This window comes from Acipenser ruthenus, chromosome 18, assembly GCF_902713425.1.
Source record: "Acipenser ruthenus chromosome 18, fAciRut3.2 maternal haplotype, whole genome shotgun sequence".
Lineage (NCBI taxonomy): Eukaryota > Metazoa > Chordata > Actinopteri > Acipenseriformes > Acipenseridae > Acipenser > Acipenser ruthenus.
Window position 1 is genome coordinate 32,228,783 of NC_081206.1, and position 21,128 is coordinate 32,249,910.

At 49.0% G+C, this 21,128-nt stretch overlaps 1 protein-coding gene across 3 annotated transcripts in view; it reads right to left on the minus strand.

Annotated features, from left to right (window-relative positions):
* Positions 1-460: 460 nt before the first annotated feature.
* The window catches only part of LOC117423918 (bromo adjacent homology domain-containing 1 protein-like), a 31,498-nt gene continuing 10,830 nt past the window's right edge, over positions 461-21,128 (minus strand). Inside the window, exons 2-8 of one of the 3 annotated variants that reach the window (XM_058992036.1) lie at positions 15,370-15,454; positions 9,082-10,842; positions 7,675-8,033; positions 7,384-7,543; positions 6,467-6,546; positions 5,459-5,550; positions 461-4,943 (exon numbers count right to left, since the gene is read on the minus strand). In XM_058992036.1, the coding sequence (XP_058848019.1) occupies positions 4,757-4,943; positions 5,459-5,550; positions 6,467-6,546; positions 7,384-7,543; positions 7,675-8,033; positions 9,082-10,822 (2,619 nt within the window). In that variant the 5' untranslated portion in view covers positions 10,823-10,842; positions 15,370-15,454 and the 3' untranslated portion in view covers positions 461-4,756. Of the gene's footprint in view, positions 4,944-5,458; positions 5,551-6,466; positions 6,547-7,383; positions 7,544-7,674; positions 8,034-9,081; positions 10,843-13,505; positions 14,156-15,369; positions 15,455-21,128 lie in introns of those variants that run through there. The other 2 variants (XM_058992035.1, XM_058992034.1) reach the window with 2 other exon arrangements.

A 21,128-nucleotide genomic window follows, 5' to 3' on the forward strand; every position in this document is an offset into this window, starting at 1 on the left:
AGGTCTGTCTGGTGCTAGGATTGGGTTTAATAGCTTTACAGGCAAAAGTGTGGCTTAGGTTGAATGTGACAGGGTGTGGTACGAATCGAGTTTGAAACAAGCATTGTTTTCCAGTGCATGTAATACAGTACTCACTGACGCAGAGCTTTTAAACAGTGTGGACCAGCCAGCAGTGACTGCTGTAGAGCTTGCATTCAACACCAGACTGCAATACTGGTTTAAAATAAGAAACTGAGAACTGCTTGTAATACAAAACGGGGCTGGCACTGTAACACTCCCCCTCAATGCTTTTGCGGAGGTTTCAAGTCATTTATTTTTTCTTTGGTTTTATTTGCTGCCCTCTCCTGGAGACATTCCAGTACTACAGAAAGATAATCTACTAAAACGAGCTCGCACTGCCCTCTCCTGGACACATTGAGGCATTGCATAGATAAGGTACAAAAAAACAAAGCACGAAGGATTCAAGTTAAATCAAAACATATATATTTTCTTTTCTAAATCGATACACTTTCTTTTTTTTCTCCAAAATTTTTACATTACATTACATTTTTTTCAGAATATTTTAATTTCAAGTCCCGTCCCCACCCAAAAAAAGAAAAAGTGTATTTGGAATGTCCGTCTCGCTCCTCGTTGTACCCACTCGGTGCGGGGCGGGGCAGAGAGGCGGGGTGGGGGCAGAGGGGCGGGGCAGAGGGGCGGGGCGGGGTAGAGGGGGCGGGGCATGGGGCGGGGCAGGGTGGTGGGGGTTAAGTGCTTTTTTTTCTATTTAACAATAAAAAAATAAAAAATACATAATTTTACCTTCAGGATTTGCAAAACACGTACAAGCGTCTTTAATTGAATTGAATTGACTTTAATTAAATATATTGATTTATTCACCTGCGTTGTACCATTAGCACAATATTGATGATGGTCTGTAGCCCTGTTCAGTGTGAATATACAGGACCTGGTCTCTGCTTGTCTTGTCCTCAGGACTTTCTATAATAAAAGCACGTTAGATTCTCTGGGACATGAGAAACACTGTTGGGACACGCTACCAGGCTTTCCACAATGCCTGTCACATTGCTAGCTGGAGCTGTCGGATCAGAGCAGGGATCTATGAGATCTGAAACAGGCCTGGGGTTTGGTCTGGGGGTCACTGCACTACCTGAGAGTGTGGAGCCCAGTTTGGGGTGGTTTGAGAGTGTGGAGCCCACACACAGGCTTATCAATACAGGGAGAGTCCTGGGACACAGGCCCTCACACTGCTCTGCACAGAGCGGGTCTGGGGCAGCTCACTGGAGGCATACAGTTGTTCACATCGGTTTCCTTTTCTTTTAACATTAAAGCATGTACTTTTGGATTCTTGTTGCTTTCTCATTGTAATGTTTTTACCCTGCAATGCTTATTAACGGCTCTTCAGTTCAGTTCTTGCGGTCCAGCGTCTAGCAGACGCGAGGCTGGCACACAAATCACATGAATATACAGTAACACTTCTCACTGGGATCTGGATTTTGGCTTGGATTGTGTCAATGGTTTTAGGGCGTCCACCCTGTTACCTCTGCAGCTGTCTTTTTTTTATTTTTTTATTTTTTTTATTTTGCTAATTCTATTGCCAGGAGCTTAATGAGAAACCACACCCACCCACACACCCACTCACCCACACACCCACTCACCCACTCACCCACTCTCTCTCACGCACACACCCACACACCCACTCACTCACTCACACACCCACTCACTCTCTCTCACGCACACACACACACACACACACACACACACACACACACACACACACTCACTCACTCCGTCTCTCTCTCACACACACACACTCACTCTCTCTCTCTCACACACTCTCACTCAGTCACGCGCGCACGCACACACACGCGCGCACACACTCACGCACACACACACGAGCATGCGCACACACACTCACGCACACACAGACACGCATGCACACTCACACACGCGCACAAACACGCACGCACGCACACACACACACACACACACTCAAGCACAGCCCCCACGTTCCACTCCCAATGCTGCAGGGGGCGCTACACTCCGCACCCTCGCAAACAATTCAGTTCCTTCAAGCAAACATCTACGAAGCAAATCGATATCCAACAATACAAATAATAATAACAAACATTCTACTGACACCAGACCAAGCTGCCTGTAGATCTTCACCATTTCAATCTGGGAATATTGGGAACAAATATAAATATATCGACGCCTTCCTCTTCCTTGTTATGCGAGATTAGGGCACCAAATATGTCACAATTCGACGATACTTCTGTATTATACAGGACTACTTTTACACACTAAAATATACACTCTCTCTCTCTCTCTCTATATATATATATATATAACAGGCTCTGGATCAATCACACGTTGGTATGGTTTTGGCACCCTGCAGTTTGCAATACAAGGCATGTGTGCTGACTGCAGCGCTGCTGTGGTGTACAGTAGACTCTGGCTAGTCTGAACCAAGCTGCTACTGAACTAACTTCACCACACAGAGATCTCTCCTGAAGCATGAATACTCGGGGTACCCTGGGAGCTGGCCTGGGCCGGTGGCAGCTATTATTACCAGTGAATACGTCTTGGTGTTTTCTATTCAAAAGGGGATTGGCCCATTAAGAAATACAAAGTTTTAGGTAATCTGACATATACATACATGTGTAATATACACACACACTACACTGTATATAAATACATACACCTTTTTGTTTGGAGGGGTGGGATATGGTGTAGATCACTTTGCAAACAAGAAAAGAAAAGTGAAATTTGAAATATTATTATTCGACTTCATTTAAAATGTGTAACATTCCATTTTTCAAAATGGATTTTTGTTCGTTTTTAAACTGTGATGATGAGAAATGCGATTAAGAGGAATGCACTGTTAACACGCTCTGCAAGAACGCATGTTTGCAGCTTGGGCCCAGCCTGGGTTATTGTAAAGTCTGGAATGAGAGTACAGTACACATGGGAAAACAGCTTCTCCTTGCAGGAAAAACTGAGAAGTCCAGCCGAAATATCCTCCATGATTGTGATGTATGTGAGTCCCCTGGGGAGCGGAGCTAGCGAAGGTTAGGGTTAGGGTCAGGCTGGGTGAAGGTTAGGGTCAGGGTCAGGCAGGGTGAAGGTTAGGGTCAGGCTGGGTGAAGGTTTGGATGAACAGTCCCTCTGGACAACAGAGCTGCTTCCATCAACACACACACACACACACACACAAACACTCACACACATGCAGACACACCGACACACAAACACAAACACACCGACACACCGACACACACACAAACACAAACACACGACACACACACACACACACAAACACACCGACACACACACACACACACAAACACAAACACACCGACACACAAACACACCGACACACACACACACACACAAACACACCGACACACACACACCGACACACACACACACACACACACACACAAACACAAACACACCGACACACAAACACACTGACACACACACCGACACACAAACACACACACAATATACCTCTTGTTTTATATTAGTAGCGGATAAAGCCAAGATCACATAATCATAAAACTTCTAACAAAACAGAGAATTAATTAGTGCAAACTAAGAATGGATTTGAGGAGGGGAGTGGAGGGGGGCGGGGTTCTGCGCTCAGTAAAGTCCTTTGGTTTTCACAAGAAGGGGGGGTGGGTTCAGGGTTCAGGGTTCAGGGCTCAGTGATCGGTAACGGCAGGGACGCATCGTCCGTATCGCGTCCCTCTCATTGGTCAGTTCACAGGCTGGGTGCCAAAACCGTTCCCACAGGAGCAGCGCAGTGTACCCTGGGATAGGCAAACCGCCTACCTGGTCCTCCACTAAATATTTAAATACCTCGGTTGGGGGGGGGGGTGTCAGACAGATCATTTTCAATCAGCATTGCTTGCCAGCACACAAGCAATAAAACAAGACAAGAAGACGACAGTACTCAAGTCAGCTCTAAGAATTGAGATTCCAGCAGCCTGCCCGTGTCCACTGACCCCTTCACGAATACCAACTATCATTACAGCAGGGTCTCGAGCCTCTTCAATGAGTTCAGTTCATAGACTTTAAAATAATTTAAAAAATAATTTAACAGGAGCGGACTGACTCAGGCTTACTGGTACACTGTGGGGGCTGCCAGTCCCATCACCAGTCAGCAAGTGGGTAAGCTGCTCATTCACACCCACAGAGTTACCATGCCTGCAATTCAGGGCTTATCTCAGTTTAATTGATGTTACTCTGAGACTTGACGATCACACACTACTGTCATCACGATACCTCATACAATATGGCTGACCGTACAAGTGGTTTTTTTGCTTGTTTTAAATGCATCCCTCGTGGTCTAAAGCAGGTCACTACAGTAGCGTTGCCCGAGTATTTCAGATTGATTAGTCTCTAATATCGAGCTGGATCGATCCGCACAGAGAGATATGCAAGGGCTCGTATTCAAGGGCGTCCTCCAGACCTCCAGTCCTGTGTGAGAGGTGCACTGTGTTGGGCGGCTCAAACAGGACACGGAGGGTTAACTCAAAGCACAGCACTCTCTGCTGCCCTCTGTATCTCTAAACCGGTACTGCTTGTGGGCGGCACTATCATGGTTGGACGCCCCTCAATTGAATTTTCAGTTGTGTTACTGATTGAGTGAATGATTGGTCGGTCGGTTGATTCGTCTCCTCCTCTCTCGCCTGCCCAGGCCGGACGGGCTTGTTTCTCAGTCCAGTTGGTCTTGCTGGTGTGGCGCTGGTCGCTACTGCAGGTTCTTGAGGATGCGTCCGTAGCGGAAGTCGTAGACGTGCCTGCAGAGGAACACCAGGCTGGGGTCGATGTTGGGGGGCACGCGGCGGTGCGGGGGGGTGGCGTAGTCAGGGGAGGGGGGCACCACTGGGGCACTGTCCGGTAGCCCCTCTCCGCGGCGCTTCACCAAGGCACAAAATCTGAAACAGCAAGAGACAAGAAACTCACAGGCTGTGCTCCCAAACTACTCCACTCTTTTACAAACGACATGGTCATTATCAGAGATGGAAATCAGACTCGCATTGCACAGCAGTTTGATCCATTCCTGGTTTTACTAGGAGTTTAATAAGGCACACCTGAGCTTGTACCTGTAAGCTATGGCTAATCAAGTAAAACCTGGAATGGGTGAAACTGCTCTACAATAGGAGTCGTATTCACAAAGACTTCAATAGGACTCATGTTTCATTTCTTACTCTACTTCTTATTCTGTTAAGTGTGTTCTGGATGATTCTCTATTGGTGTTTCAGATCATTGTTTATTAAATTATCCCCACCTAGAATGTGCTTCTGAAATGACTCCGTAATGCCAGCTGTGGGTGAGCGTGGTGGGGAAGCATGTCAGTGTTGCACAGGATGCAGTGCTCAGCACAACGCTAATATGCTTCCCCCAGATAAGCCTTAAGGAATGTTTTTAAGAAACAACGTTTGCCCCTCACCTGCAGTACTGTGCTAATGTCAGGACGTAGCACTTGTCTTCAATACAGGCCACGCTGTTTTCATCCTGATGGCGAGATGCGAAGATCTCGTTCTGGAAACAAGAGGGGGAACACAAAACCATTCGGCCAGTTACAGTGACAGCGAGGCCACAAGAAATGAAGAAACAGCAGGAGAGAGATAGAGAGAGGGGGGCTCTCACCTCACACTGCGTGCTCAGACAGACAGACAGACAGACAGACGCACACAGAGAGAGAGAGAGAGACACACAGAGAGAGAGGGGGGCTCTCACCTCACACTGCGTGCTCAGACAGACAGACAGACAGACAGACGCACACAGAGAGAGAGAGAGATAGAGAGAGACACAGAGAGAGAGAGAGAGAGAGAGAGAGAGAGAGAGAGCGGGGCTCTCACCTCACACTGCGTGCTCAGACAGACAGACAGACAGACAGACGCACACAGAGAGAGAGAGACAGACAGACACAGAGAGATAGGGGGGCTCTCACCTCACACTGCGTGCTCAGACAGACAGACAGACAGACGCACACAGAGAGAGAGACAGACAGACACAGAGAGAGAGGGGGGCTCTCAACTCACACTGCGTGCTCAGACAGACAGACAGACAGATGCACAGAGAGAGAGACAGACACAGAGAGAGGGGGGCTCTCACCTCACACTGCGTGCTCAGACAGACAGACAGACAGACGCACACAGAGAGAGAGAGACAGACAGACACAGAGAGAGAGGGGGGCTCTCAACTCACACTGCGTGCTCAGACAGACAGACAGACAGATGCACAGAGAGAGAGACAGACACAGAGAGAGGGGGGCTCTCACCTCACACTGCGTGCTCAGACAGACAGACAGACAGACGCACACAGAGAGAGAGAGACAGACAGACACAGAGAGAGAGGGGGGCTCTCACCTCACACTGCGTGCTCAGACAGACAGACAGACAGACGCACACAGAGAGAGAGACAGACAGACACAGAGAGAGAGGGGGGCTCTCACCTCACACTGCGTGCTCAGGTTCCTGCCTCCCTGGGTGTGCTCCGGCCGGTAGTACCAGAACAGGCTCATCATCACCTCACCTGTGGGGTACAGAGGCACACAGGGGAGCTGGAAACAGGCTCAGACAACCACACCTCCCCATGCTCAGGGCAAAAAGAACGGCCAACCAAGTGTCATCACCGCTGGTTAAGCAGCCCTCAACAGACAAGTATAAATGAACCCCAGCTCCCCCAGATACTGATACATTAAGTAACCTGTGCAAAAGAATGTCCTCACCAAGCTTTGTCATGCGCAGATAAATGGGTCTCTAGATATATGGGAATATACAAAACTGTGTGTGACATTCGTACATACCAACTGTACTGGGGTATTAGACACATTCTCTACTCTGCAGTACTGAGTGGAGTTCTCTTTCCTATACTGCTAGAGCGCTCTGCAGTGCTGAGTGGAGTTCTCTATCCTATACTACTAGAGCGCTCTGCAGTGCTGAGTGGAGTTCTCTATCCTATACTAGAGCGCTCTGCAGTGCTGAGTGGAGTTCTCTATCCTATACTGCTAGAGCGCTCTGCAGTGCTGAGTGGAGTTCTCTTTCCTATACTGCTAGAGCGCTCTGCAGTGCGGAGTGGAGTTCTCTTTCCTATACTGCTAGAGCGCTCTGCAGTACTGAGTGGAGTTCTCTATCCTATACTGCTAGAGCGCTCTGCAGTGCTGAGTGGAGTTCTCTGTCCTATACTGCTAGAGCGCTCTGCAGTGCTGAGTGGAGTTCTCTATCCTATACTAGAGCGCTCTGCAGTGCGGAGTGGAGTTCTCTATCCTATACTAGAGCGCTCTGCAGTGCTGAGTGGAGTTCTCTATCCTATACTAGAGCGCTCTGCAGTGCTGAGTGGAGTTCTATATGCTTGCAGTTTCTCTTTCACCTGTCTTGGGGTCCTCCCACAGTGCAGAGATCTTCGCCACGTAGGGCAGGGTTTTCTTTCGGGGTCCGGAACGCAGCAGCACGGTGTCCCGAACCCGGATCAGATCCCCGTCCCGCTGCACCCCCTCGAAACAGCGTCTCACAGCAGGCTCCTCCTCCCCCTGAGAGAGGGAGGGAAGGGGGAGGGCAGAGAGAGACAAACGTCATCACATTCACTCAGATACTTTAAGGACTGTTTTAAGTATTTAACTCTGTACTGTTGACTCTGTTACATGCCCTGGGCTGTACTCACCACGATGTAGACCTCCTTCTCCACTGGCACTCCGACAGGCAGCCAGCCATTGGTTGCGCGGCGCCGTGTGATTCGCTGCTGCTTTCCCGCAGCAGCGGCGGGAGGGGGGGCCGGGGTGAGGAGAGGGCAGCTGGCCGTGCTGCGGACCCCCGATCGAGAGCCGCTGGGGGGCTTGCCGCTCTGAGGACACTCCCGGGCAACCTTGAGCTGCGTCTGGCTGGGGTCCAAGAGCGGCGATGGGAGGCGAGGCACGGACTGGGCAGCAGGGGGCACTGTGGGCACTGGGCAGCCAGACAGAGGCAGGGCTGGGGAGACCGGGATAGCAGGACTGTGCTCATCCAGGGGGCTGGGGTAGGGCTCTGGAACACAGGGAGGCACAGGGATAGCGATCAGACACAGGAGCTTGGAACTGGAGCTTAGAACTGTACACTGCATTAGAGTCAATGCAGGGTGTGTGTGTGTGTGTGTGTGTGTGTGTGCTCGTGTCTCTCTGAAGTTTAGAACTGTACACTGCATTAGAGTCAATGCAGGGTGTGTGTGTGTGCTCGTGTCTCACTGAAGTTTAGAACTGTACACTGCATTAGAGTCAATGCAGGGTGTTTGTGTGTGTGTGTGTCTTTTAGAGGACTGCCAGGAGAGATCCAGCAAGGTGCTGCAACCAGCTCCCCGGGACAGCTACGAGACCTTCATTCAGCACAAACACACACACACACACGCACGCAGGCACGCACGCACGCACACACGCACACACACTAACACATTGTCATTCACACTCAAACCTGCCCACAGTCTTTACACAGCACTCAGTGTCCAGATTTGGTGGTTTGCAGGGCTTCCGCACACATGTTCGTAAGAGTTTAGACATTTCTGAGAGCTCATATAGACCTCTATACAGCTCTGCAGTGTCGAGTGGTGTTCTCTTTCCTACAGACCTCTGTACAGCTCTGCAGTGTTGAGGGGAGTTCTCTTTTCTATAGACCTGCCACTGCTAACCCCTTCCCTTCCCTCTCCTCCCTGCATCTGTATCTCTCTCTCGGTCTCTGTTTCTCCTGCTCTCTGGGCACCCGTGACTCAGTTCCTGAAGGCCAGGGAGCTGCAACATTCTTGCCGGATGATTACAGCTTGTGGAATTTCTATGTGTTTACTGAGCTGAGGAGAGATAAACGCAGTGCAGCGTGCAATCTCTCAGCACGGGAGCCGAGCAATGGGTTACAAGAGGCTGCGATGCTGCCAGTGCAAGCAGTGACACATCGGAGTTTGTGATTTTTTCAGTTTAATGAATATCCTGATTCCTAGATTAACTGCAGTACTCCACGATCGTTCACGGTGTATACTCAGAAACCCTGCTTACGATGCTCGCCCAGCCCAGCCCAGCCCAGCCCAGCCCAGCCCAGCCCTTCCTCTTACCTTCTTTGAGCGCGTGCATGCAGCCTCCGCGGCAGCTGTTGAAAGCACACCCCCTGCTGGTGAGCGGGTGCATCGCTCTGTATGCGGTGGCGGAGAATCTGTTGACCCGGCAGGCCTCCCCGAAGCAGGGGGACTCCAGTGCGCTGCAGAATACGGGGTGAGGGAGAGGGATACCTGAGGGGGGCCCCGGTGTAGCAGTGGACACCAGCAGCTTCGAACTCCGGACAGCGGAGGGGTGAAAGGGCCCTGTCCCAGACAGGAGGGGGGGAGAGGAGGCACCCTGGTGGCCGATGTGGAGGTAATACCCAGAGAAGCAGGGCTCGGCACACAGGTAGGTGTGTGAGCCCACGGCCAGGGCAGAGTGAGCCAGCGAGTGGTGGGGGATGAGGAACTCCTGTTTGAGGGGGGAGGGCGGCGGGGAGGCCTCCCCCGGACCCCCGTACTGAGAGGCTAAGCCCTGGCTGTGGTGACCCAGGAACAGAGCCAGGCGGTGGCAGTACTCCACCTTGTCTTGGTGGCCGCAGTAGAAGGGGTCCAGCTGGGATTCCCTGGGCTCCTCTTTCACAGACTTCAGGGGGTACCCCAGGAGGCTCCGGCACTGGTACCCCGGTACGGGGAAGCCACCCCTCCCTGTCTCCCACTTTGTTTTGAGGGTGCCAGCATCCTTCTTGTAACCCAGGCAGGTCCCCTGTTGCAACACCTGCAGCTGGTGCTGGTGCTGGTGCTGATGATGATGATGATGATGATGATGATGATGATGTTTGTGTTGCTCAGATTTCTGCCCCTGCTTGTCTCCCCCTCCGCCTCCCCCTCCCCCTCCTCCTTTGCTGTCCAGTTTTAGTCTCCGTCTTGCCCCAGCAGAGGCACTAGTGAGCTTCAGCAGGGCCGCTGCGTTGAGGCCCGCAAGCCTCTTGGGGGCCGGGGCCCCCCAGTCCACCTCCTTGGGTTCTTCCTTCACCTTGACCTTCCTGCCGCGCCACTTGGGGCCGCTCTCCAGCGATTGGGGTCCCTTCACTGTGCCGCTGCCACAGGGCCCTGGGCAGCTCGCCGGCAGATCTGCGGACGGCTCATGGGGGTCCTTGTTTAACCGCCGGATTACCTTCTTGGGGACTTTGTGAGCCTGCTGGCCGTCATCGCGCTCCAGCAGCAGGCTGTTGACTGCCTCGGCGTTGAGGGAGGCCATTCTGCGCTTGCGTGGCTCCAGGGCTGGCTCTAGCTGTGTTTTGGGTGGCAGGCTGGGGTCTTTGCCCCTTTTCTTGCTGCAGTGGTCCTTCTCCTGGCCCCCCTGGCCTTGCCTCCTCCTCTTTCCTCTCCCGGAGGGGTGTTTCCCCGCCGCTGCCCGGCTCCTCTCCCTCAGCAGGTGCTCTTGCTCCAGCCTGGTCAGCACCACATGGCAGTTGCGCGTGTCGAACTCCAGCAGGGCCGCCCTCCTCCGCAGGGGGTAGGACTTCCTATCTGGGTCTGCGCCCTGGTCCCTGTCCTTGTCACCCCTCTCGGACACCCCCTGTGTGGCTCCGCCTCCCCTCTCGGACACGCCCTGTGTGGCTCCGCCTCCCCTCTCGGACACGCCCTGCTTGGCTCCGCCTCCCCTCTCGGACACGCCCTGCTTGGATCCGCCTCCTCGACGGGAGCATTCGGGCCAGGCCCCGCTCATCCCGTCACCATGCGGCCTGCCCCCCACCTTGTCCCGGCATTCGCTCCGATACCTGCTCAGAGAATCCTTCCGCCGCGAGTGGGTCATGACATCATTTCCAACGGAGCCTGCAGAGAGACCGTGAGAGAGAGAGAGAGACATGTGAGCCACCAGCCACATTTTATTTCAGGTTTAGAAATAAAAGAATCCTATTGCACAGCAGTTTCATCAATTCCAGGTTTTACCACAAGCTTGATTAGCCACATTGTGTAGGTAACAAACTCAGTGCTCTTGGGTATCACAGCGGGGCGTGTCCACATTCTCCACTTTAATGAGATACAGGCCCGTTTTAAACGGAGTTGTTAATTGTTTAAACTGGGATAAGCGTGTATTTTTCATTACAATTGCTAGGATAGGGCACCTCGGTTTGCCCCCAGACGATCTACATGACATCATCATGTCTTCCACTTTTTGAACCCCCCAGACCCATAATCACATAGGAGGCTGTGTGGTCCAGTGGTTAAAGAAAAGGGCTTGTAACCAGAAGGTCCCCGGTTCAAATCCCACCTCAGCCACTGACTCATTGTGTGACCCTGAGCAAGTCACTTAACCTCCTTGTGCTCCGTCTTTCGGGTGAGACGTAGTTGTAAGTGACTCTGCAGCTGATGCATAGTTCACACACCCTAGTCTCTGTAAGCCGCCTTGGATAAAGGCGTCTGCTAAATAAAAACATAATAATAATAATAATAATAATAATAATAATAATAATATGAGATGGTCGAGGTTTGGAATAAAACCCGTTTTCCAGACGGCATTCTTTTCTGGTCTAACCCGGATCTGGAATGAGTCGGCGACGGTTGCTAGGTGATGTAATTGCTCAAAGCATCAGCAGTATTCACTCATTCATTGAGTTGTGATTGATAGTTCATCGATGTCCAGTGATTAGATAGACGACACAGAATTAAACTGCATTCTATTATTTGTATAATAATATTATTGACAGCATGCTGAGTCACAGGGAGTAAAATCAAACAAGAAATGAAACAGAGAGAGACAACAAGGAGGGATTCACTTGCGGAAGAAACTTAAAGTCCACGTGATATTATTATTATTATCATAATTATTATTATACAATATAGTGTTATCAAATAAACTACCAAACAAAAATAAACATGAGCACGGCTTTCACATTGCTGACTTTATAAAAACAATGACGTCACAGTATTACTGGGTAAGGACGTCTGCCAAGAAATACTACTAATAATAATACTAATAATAATAATAATAATAATACTAATAATAATAATAATAATAATACTAATACTAATACTAATAATAATAATAATAATAATAATAATAATAATAATACTAATACTAATAATACTAATACTAATACCAATACTAATAATAATAATAATAATAATAATATTAATAATTCCGTGCAGTTCACAAGGAGGTTAGGTCGATTTCATTTCACTGAATCAGGGACAGCATGACTGTTTATTTCATGAATGAAGTTGAAGAGCTATAGGTGACCATGCAAGTCGCCTCAGCCCTGTAATATTCAATGCTTTATTTTTGAGGTGGATGGGAAACGGTAAACACTATTTGCAAGATATTAATGGTAAAACAAACCAAATATAGAGATACACTTTTTTTTTTTTCATTGCCATAATAATTGAACTGCTAGCCGGGGTTAACTGTAAGAACAACATTCAGAATTGCAGACCTGCCAGCATGGTATTTTCTCCTGCTGGAGGTTCAAAACAGATCAGAATTGGGCTCAAACCACTTATTCTTCCTCTTCACACTTTCTTTCATCACACACCCCACTCCCGCTGTCCTTACTGTAATACAGACTACTGAAAACGTCAGAGAAATCCGTACGGATCGCTTTCACAGTCTGAAGCCCTGCACACCTCTCAGCTGCTCCTGGTAGGGGGTCCCCTGATGACGTCACGCCAACGTGCTGCACTGTCGGTATTTTCGGAATTATTGTTAGTTTGACGTCTCATCTGTATTTCCTTTACGTGTGCTCTGTGTTTAAATGAACGCACTCCAGTTCTAGCGGCCCTAAAGGAGCCGCCTTGGGGGAGATCGTAGCTGCTCCTCACCCACTCCCCCTCCCCCTCCCTCCCTCCAACCGGCAGACGGCGCTAATGGACAAGGCGGGGCTCGAAAGTCATAAACATGGGCAAACGATTCAGGGGATGAGAGGGGGATGAGAGGAGGAAGATGAGTCGGAGATAACGCCACGATCTAAAGAAAATTCCGCCCACACAAACCACACCGCGTGGTTAGCAATTCAAATACGGGATGCGTTTAAATACGCTTTACTGAAGACAGGCTGCTATTAAACGTGTCTTAATAATTTATATATATATATATATATATATATATATATATATATATATATATATATAGATAGATAGATAGATAGATAGATAGATAGATAGATAGATAGATAGATAGATAGATAGATAGATAGATAGATCAGAAAAACACGACATTTAAAATGACTGTCCTATCTTAATAATCCACAATACATGAAACTCGCCTACTGACTCTGTACAGCTTTGCATATCGTGGTCAGATGCAAAAATAGACCAGCCTATACCAGCTCACCATGGCCATTCAAAAAGCAGGGCTGGGCAGTTTAAACAAGCACACAGTACTGTTAATAATACGAAAACAACAGAGTTTCAAAAACAATCAAACAGTGCCAGTAATGCAATACAATCAAATTCATAAAACGATGATGATTATGATTATTATTATTGTGATTATTTACCTGCACCAGGAAGTCGCGGTCGAGATTGGAGTCCGATGACAGCAGAAACAGTGTTCTGCAATTCAAACGAGTATGGACGAGATACTGTAGCGTCGCAATATGAAACTAAGATCTCTCACACTTGACAAGCAGCAGCAACGGGTGAACACGAATGTGACCTACTTCTCTCTCAAATCACACTCGGACGTGTTTTTAATGAAATCACCTGCCGATGCGTTGTGTTAAGCAGAGACGCATCCACCCGTTAGTGTTTAAAAACAAATCGAGGCAGTTTCTTTATTTTTTCTCCAGCTGTGCTTGTGTGTGTACCTCTTTAAAAACAACCTTCAGTATTCTCCATCAATGCTCGATATTAGCTTTTGTTTTTTTCATTAGATTGTGCGTCCCCGGCTTCGGCTGTCCTTTTTCACGATTCATTTGTAAATCCTTAAAACATATCAGCAGCTGGGACTCGATTGAAACTTCGAAGAGCTGTATAAAATGAGAATTGCATTGCTCATTATTTATTTTAGACTGAAAGTTCCGTGGAAGGAGCGACAAAGTGTCAGCGCAGCCCGAACCCTTCTTCCGGATACAGCCCCTCCAATCGGAGCGGCGGAGAGTCTCCACTAAGCCTCCGTCGAACCAATCAAAACGCCGAATGCCTGCCCCCGACGGGCACGCCGACCAATCAAAACCTTCTCTTTACTTCTTTAGACAGAAGTAACAAAATCTGGCTTTCACCCTCTCCCCCCCCCTCTCTCCCTCCCTCTCACTCCCTCTCTCTCTCTCTCCCCTCCCTCTCTTTCACCCTCTCCCCCCCTCTCTCTCTCTCTCTCCCTCCCTCTCTTTCACCCTCTCCCCCCTCTCTCTCTCTCCCCCCTCTCTCTCTCTCTCTCCCTCTCTTTCACCCTCTCCCTCTCTCTCTCTCCTCCCTCCCTCCCTTTCACCCTCTCCCCCCTCTCTCTCCCTCCCCCTCTCTCTCTCTCTCTCTCTCTCTCTCAAAGGGACGTGATTTCATTTCATTTTTTTTATTTTCCTAAATCGATATACTGAACCATTCTACGAACAAAACAACTACAAACTTCTCAAATGATGCAGTAGCCAAAGTTGCTGTCGCCTGTTTGTTTATTAAATAAAAAAAAAATACCCGAACAGAAAGAAAATCGACTTCTTTCTGTTTATTTATTTATTCGCATATATGCTTTCCATTCAAGAACACATACAAAGTAGAACACAGAATATGAATCTGCAGGTAATGGATGTACACCTGGAATTATACAACTCTGAAACCAGCGCTCATTATTTGTAATTGACTGATTTAAATGCTGGCAGGCACGCATCTCTGAAACATTCGAACTGATCGTGTATTGAAGCTATTTTGTGAAAACAAAATATGAATTAAAACAAGATGATAAAACCACAAGCGGTTTCCCGGGAAACGAGCCTCCACAGCGTTTTTAAACATGAATACATTCTAACGAAGCTCTGGTTTCTACAGCACACCTCAAATCACCCGCTTTCGGGTTTCCCTCTTCATCACCGCCGCGGTAATACATCCATTTTATCGAGTAAATGGTATTAAAGTTCAACTACAACGCTGTAAAGCCGTCAACCACATTATTAATGACATAATTTATGTACACCATTAGCCAAAGTAACATGCAGAGAAGTGATAGAGAGGTCACACCTGAATCCGGCGCTCTCCTGAATGAAGAGATTCCTGAAGTACGTGCGTGCGTTTAACATGACAGCACGACACTGCCTTCCAGAACAGAAGGTTAATATTCGCAATTCTTGAATAAAGCTCAGTTTAACGAATAAAACCGTTCCATTTTGTAACTTATCACAGATATCGACTGTATTACAGGAGAGTGAAACATACCGCACGCCAGTAATGATCCTTCTCTAACCCGCTTAGCACTCCTGTTAACGTCACTCTCTCCTTGTTCTTCTGGACACCTTGAAACCTAAAGGGTAGCAAATGTGATAATAACAGCACTGTTTATTATCACACTCCGGTTAATATCAACCACGTATATTAGTCTTCTAAATGATCTCTCCCCCCTGCCTGGAGAGGAAAAAACACGACCCCCTTCATGCGTTACATATGAAAAATAACTCAAGAAAGCAGCTTTACAAGTGCATTGCTGTACATGTATTGAAATCTTCCAACACAAGCAGCCCAGCCTGGCATGCATGCAGCACAGGCAGTGTGGAAAGCTCACAGCTCTGTGATGTTGTGCATGATTACAATGTGTTTACATGCACAGCACAGGCAGTGTGGAAAGCTCACAGCTCTGTGATGTTGTGCATGATTACAATGTGTTTACATGCATGCAGCACAGGCAGTGTGGAAAGCTCACAGCTCTGTGATGTTGTGCATGATTACAATGTGTTTACATGTGCAGCACAGGCAGTGTGGAAAGCTCACAGCTCTGTGATGTTGTGCATGATTACAATGTGTTTACATGCATGCAGCACAGGCAGTGTGGAAAGCTCACAGCTCTGTGATGTTGTGCATGATTACAATGTGTTTACATGTACAGCACAGGCAGTGTGGAAAGCTCACAGCTCTGTGATGTTGTGCATGTTTACAATGTGTTTACATGTACAGCACAGGCAGTGTGGAAAGCTCACAGCTCTGTGATGTTGTGCATGTTTACAATGTGTTTACATGCACGCAGCACAGGCAGTGTGGAAAGCTCACAGCTCTGTGATGTTGTGCATGATTACAATGTGTTTACATGTACAGCACAGGCAGTGTGGAAAGCTCACAGCTCTGTGATGTTGTGCATGATTACAATGTGTTTACATGTACAGCACAGGCAGTGTGGAAAGCTCACAGCTCTGTGATGTTGTGCATGTTTACAATGTGTTTACATGCACGCAGCACAGGCAGTGTGGAAAGCTCACAGCTCTGTGATGTTGTGCATGATTACAATGTGTTTACATGCATGCAGCACAGGCAGTGTGGAAAGCTCACAGCTCTGTGATGTTGTGCATGATTACAATGTGTTTACATGCACACAGCACAGGCAGTGTGGAAAGCTCACAGCTCTGTGATGTTGTGCATGATTACAATGTGTTTACATGCACGCAGCACAGGCAGTGTGGAAAGCTCACAGCTCTGTGATGTTGTGCATGATTACAATGTGTTTACATGCACGCAGCACAGGCAGTGTGGAAAGCTCACAGCTCTGTGATGTTGTGCATGATTACAATGTGTTTACATGTACAGCACAGGCAGTGTGGAAAGCTCACAGCTCTGTGATGTTGTGCATGTTTACAATGTGTTTACATGCATGCAGCACAGGCAGTGTGGAAAGCTCACAGCTCTGTGATGTTGTGCATGATTACAATGTGTTTACATGTGCAGCACAGGCAGTGTGGAAAGCTCACAGCTCTGTGATGTTGTGCATGATTACAATGTGTTTACATGTGCAGCACAAGCAGTGTGGAAAGCTCACAGCTCTGTGATGTTGTGCATGATTACAATGTGTTTACATGCATGCAGCACAGGCAGTGTGGAAAGCTCACAGCTCTGTGATGTTGTGCATGATTACAATGTGTTTACATGTACAGCACAGGCAGTGTGGAAAGCTCACAGCTCTGTGATGTTGTGCATGTTTACAATGTGTTTACATGCACGCAGCACAAGCAGTGTGGAAAGCTCACAGCTCTGTGATGTTGTGCATGTTTACAATGTGTTTACATGCATGCAGCACAGGCAGTGTGGAAAGCTCACAGCTCTGTGATGTTGTGCATGTTTACAATGTGTTTACATGCATGCAGCACAGGCAGTGTGGAAAGCTCACAGCTCTGTGATGTTGTGCATGATTACAATGTGTTTACATGCATGCAGCACAGGCAGTGTGGAAAGCTCACAGCTCTGTGATGTTGTGCATGATTACAATGTGTTTACATGCACGCAGCACAGGCAGTGTGGAAAGCTCACAGCTCTGTGATGTTGTGCATGATTACAATGTGTTTACATGCATGCAGCACAGGCAGTGTGGAAAGCTCACAGCTCTGTGATGTTGTGCATGATTACAATGTGTTTACATGCATGCAGCACAGGCAGTGTGGAAAGCTCACAGCTCTGTGATGTTGTGCATGATTACAATGTGTTTACATGCATGCAGCACAGGCAGTGTGGAAAGCTCACAGCTCTGTGATGTTGTGCATGATTACAATGTGTTTACATGTACAGCACAGGCAGTGTGGAAAGCTCACAGCTCTGTGATGTTGTGCATGATTACAATGTGTTTACATGTACAGCACAGGCAGTGTGGAAAGCTCACAGCTCTGTGATGTTGTGCATGATTACAATGTGTTTACATGTACAGCACAGGCAGTGTGGAAAGCTCACAGCTCTGTGATGTTGTGCATGTTTACAATGTGTTTACATGCACGCAGCACAGCAGGACTGTGTCGATTGTAAATCATTGTTATTAATGATCCCTATGGTAATCAATGCAATCCCTAGTACTATAGTGTGGCCCGTGTGTTGCAGCGCTCCCGTGTTCAATGATTATTTGCGCAGGTCAATGCTGAGCTGATCAAGTCTACTCTACTTACTGGCACAGCATTCGCTCGGTCTCTTTGAAGTGACAGGGACTATCTATCTGGATGGATCTACTTCTATAAATGTATCCAGAAGGGAACCGCTTGCCCTTAGAAAAGAGTACGAGAAAAGATAAATAAACAGAAACAACGCAGAGTGCAAAATCAACGAGGCTCACAGGCGGGCCCGCTCATTCTCCTCTTCCATTCTGAAGAAAACACAAAAACCGTTTGAAATTGTTGCTTGAAAAAACACAACCCGTTGGTGAGTTCAGCATGAAAGCTGGATCTGCAGGTCCCGGATACGACAGGTACCCTGACACATGGGGTGGTCCTGACTGGCTGCAGCACAGTAACACCGAATGGCCATTGAAACGATGGAGCGTTTTGTTAAGACACACATTAAGACTGGGAGAGTATGTACCCGTACCAGCTGCAGATTTGCCTTACAATAGATTTCTTTTATCAATAAAGAAGCCCTTGTGTCAGAATCAGACCCATGGCTGGCCTCAGAAGCTCGATGGCAGTTCTGTGCACTGCACACGTACAATGTGCTACTAGGAGCCGCACCACGTTCTTACATTTGATTTGATTCAAGTCCCAGAGTTCCAAACACTTCATATTTGATGGTTCACAAAGATACTCTGCAAACACAAGGAGCATTTCAAGAGGCTCTGCAGGAGCTTCGAGGGATCTGCTTTGGCAAGTCTCACCGCAGATCAAAAGGGCCGCATTGTGAAGCGAACGGGACGTCGTCGTCTGATTAAGGGGATGTGACTTTAGAAATGCAAACGAGCCACCTCTTTAAAGACGGGCCTCTCTTTATAACGAAGCAGCGCGGCTCGGTTTGAACAGACGAGAACCCCCACGGGCCCCACCCCCTCCCCTCCCCTCCCCTCCCCTCCCTCCCTACAGACGAGAACCCCCACCCCCTCCCCTCCCCTCCCCTCCCCTCCCCTCCCCTCCCTACAGACGAGAACCCCCACCCCCTCCCCTCCCCTCCCCTCCCCTCCCTACAGACGAGAACCCCCACGGGCCCCTCCCCTCCCCTCCCCTCCCCTCCCTACAGACGAGAACCCCCACCCCCTCCCCTCCCCTCCCCTCCCCTCCCCTCCCCTCCCTACAGACGAGAACCCCCACCCCCTCCCCTCCCCTCCCCTCCCCTCCCCTCCCCTCCCTACAGACGAGAACCCCCACCCCCTCCCCTCCCCTCCCCTCCCCTCCCTACAGACGAGAACCCCCACGGGCCCCTCCCCTCCCCTCCCCTCCCCTCCCTACAGACGAGAACCCCCACGGGCCCCACCCCCTCCCCTCCCCTCCCCTCCCTACAGACGAGAACCCCCACGGGCCCCACCCCCTCCCCTCCCCTCCCTACAGACGAGAACCCCCACGGGCCCCTCCCCTCCCCTCCCCTCCCTCCCTACAGACGAGAACCCCCACCCCCTCCCCTCCCCTCCCCTTCCTACAGACGAGAACCCCCACGGGCCCCACCCCCTCCCCCCCTACAGACGAGAACCCCTCACAGCACAGAGTTCCTTCTACATTCATGGCGCTACCGGGGTCTGTCTATGTGAATGCACTGTATGTACTGTGCTTGAACAGTGGAGACTGGGAGCAGCGTGTCGGACAAGCACACGCAGTACGGGTACAGTCTATAGCACGGGATGAAGGGCTCGTTCAGAAAAACATTTGAAGACGCTTCTGAAAAGTGCTTGAGAGCAGCCTGTTGATGTTATCACGGCAGAAATCATAATTACAATAATTACAAGGACTTCTGAAGCAACCCTCCTTACCCAGAAACTGCTCACCCCTCACAGCTACTAATCAGCTTTCGAAAGAGACTATCCCATAATTACTGTATGTGACTCTCGAATCAGTATCACAGCCTGGGTTTCATTGGGGGGGGGGCATCCTCCCCCTCACCCTTCCAGTATCACGTCACAGCTCTCTATTCCAATCCCAGCTGCAGAGCTGGATGAGATTTCACATGTTTCATTTCTCTTCTGTTCGTGTGTTTCTGTGGAAGCTTGTGATTCTTAGAACTGGTGTGTAACCTGTAGGACTGATTTGAAAATGCATGTGTGCAATCAGAATAGAGAAGGGGGGAACGAAGCACACAACACAACGTTCCCCTGAAACCCCTCTGCTGGCCACTAACACACCCATGAGATCTGTCATCTGCAAGCCGTGCTGCTGTCATTTTCTGCGGTAGGCAAACTCCCTTCTAGCACTTTCCCAGCACAGAAAATAAATGCTAATCTGTTAAGAGCCTTTAGCTTGAAATGGGAACATCCTTCTGGTGAAATTCATCACAGAACAGCCTTACACACACCTGTCTCTAGCAGGGTCTGTACTCTTCAATACTCCAGCACTGAAGTGCTCCAGGGGGAAGGCTGTATGATGTTGTTTAATCAGCCTTGAACCCGGCCTCTATCTGAACCCTCGATAGGTCATAAAGATAGAGGAGCTTGACGCATTTCCAGAGAAAACACAAGTGAAACTCTTTCCAGGATCAGTCAGGCTGACGGGAAGAAATGCATGTGGGTGTTTAAAAGAAACTCTCTCACAGACACACACAAGCACTCAGACACACACAAACACACACACAAACACACACACAAACACACAAGCACACAAGCACTCAGACACACAGACACACACACAAGCACTCAGACACAGACAAGCACACAAGCACTCAGACACACAGACACACACACAAGCACTCAGACACAGACAAGCACACAAGCACTCAGACACACAGACACACACACAAATGCTGTCCTGCACTCTCTGTGTGAAGGGTCTCCTGTCCTCTGTCCTGCACTCTCAGGGCTGACCAGGCTTCACTGTAGGGACTCCTTTTAGGATGGTTTAGTCACTCCTCAGAATGGACTGTGATCCCTGAACCCCCAGACCTTCCAGGCCTGAGATTGGGGGGCTGCTCTTGGCTCGACTCCCTGCACAATGTCTTTTTATATTGCGGGACAGGGACTAGGAGCAGCTCTCTCAGTGCGGTCTCACCAGCGTGTTACACAACCTCGTCACAACATCCACACTGTTCAGTGTTCAGCTTCTTAT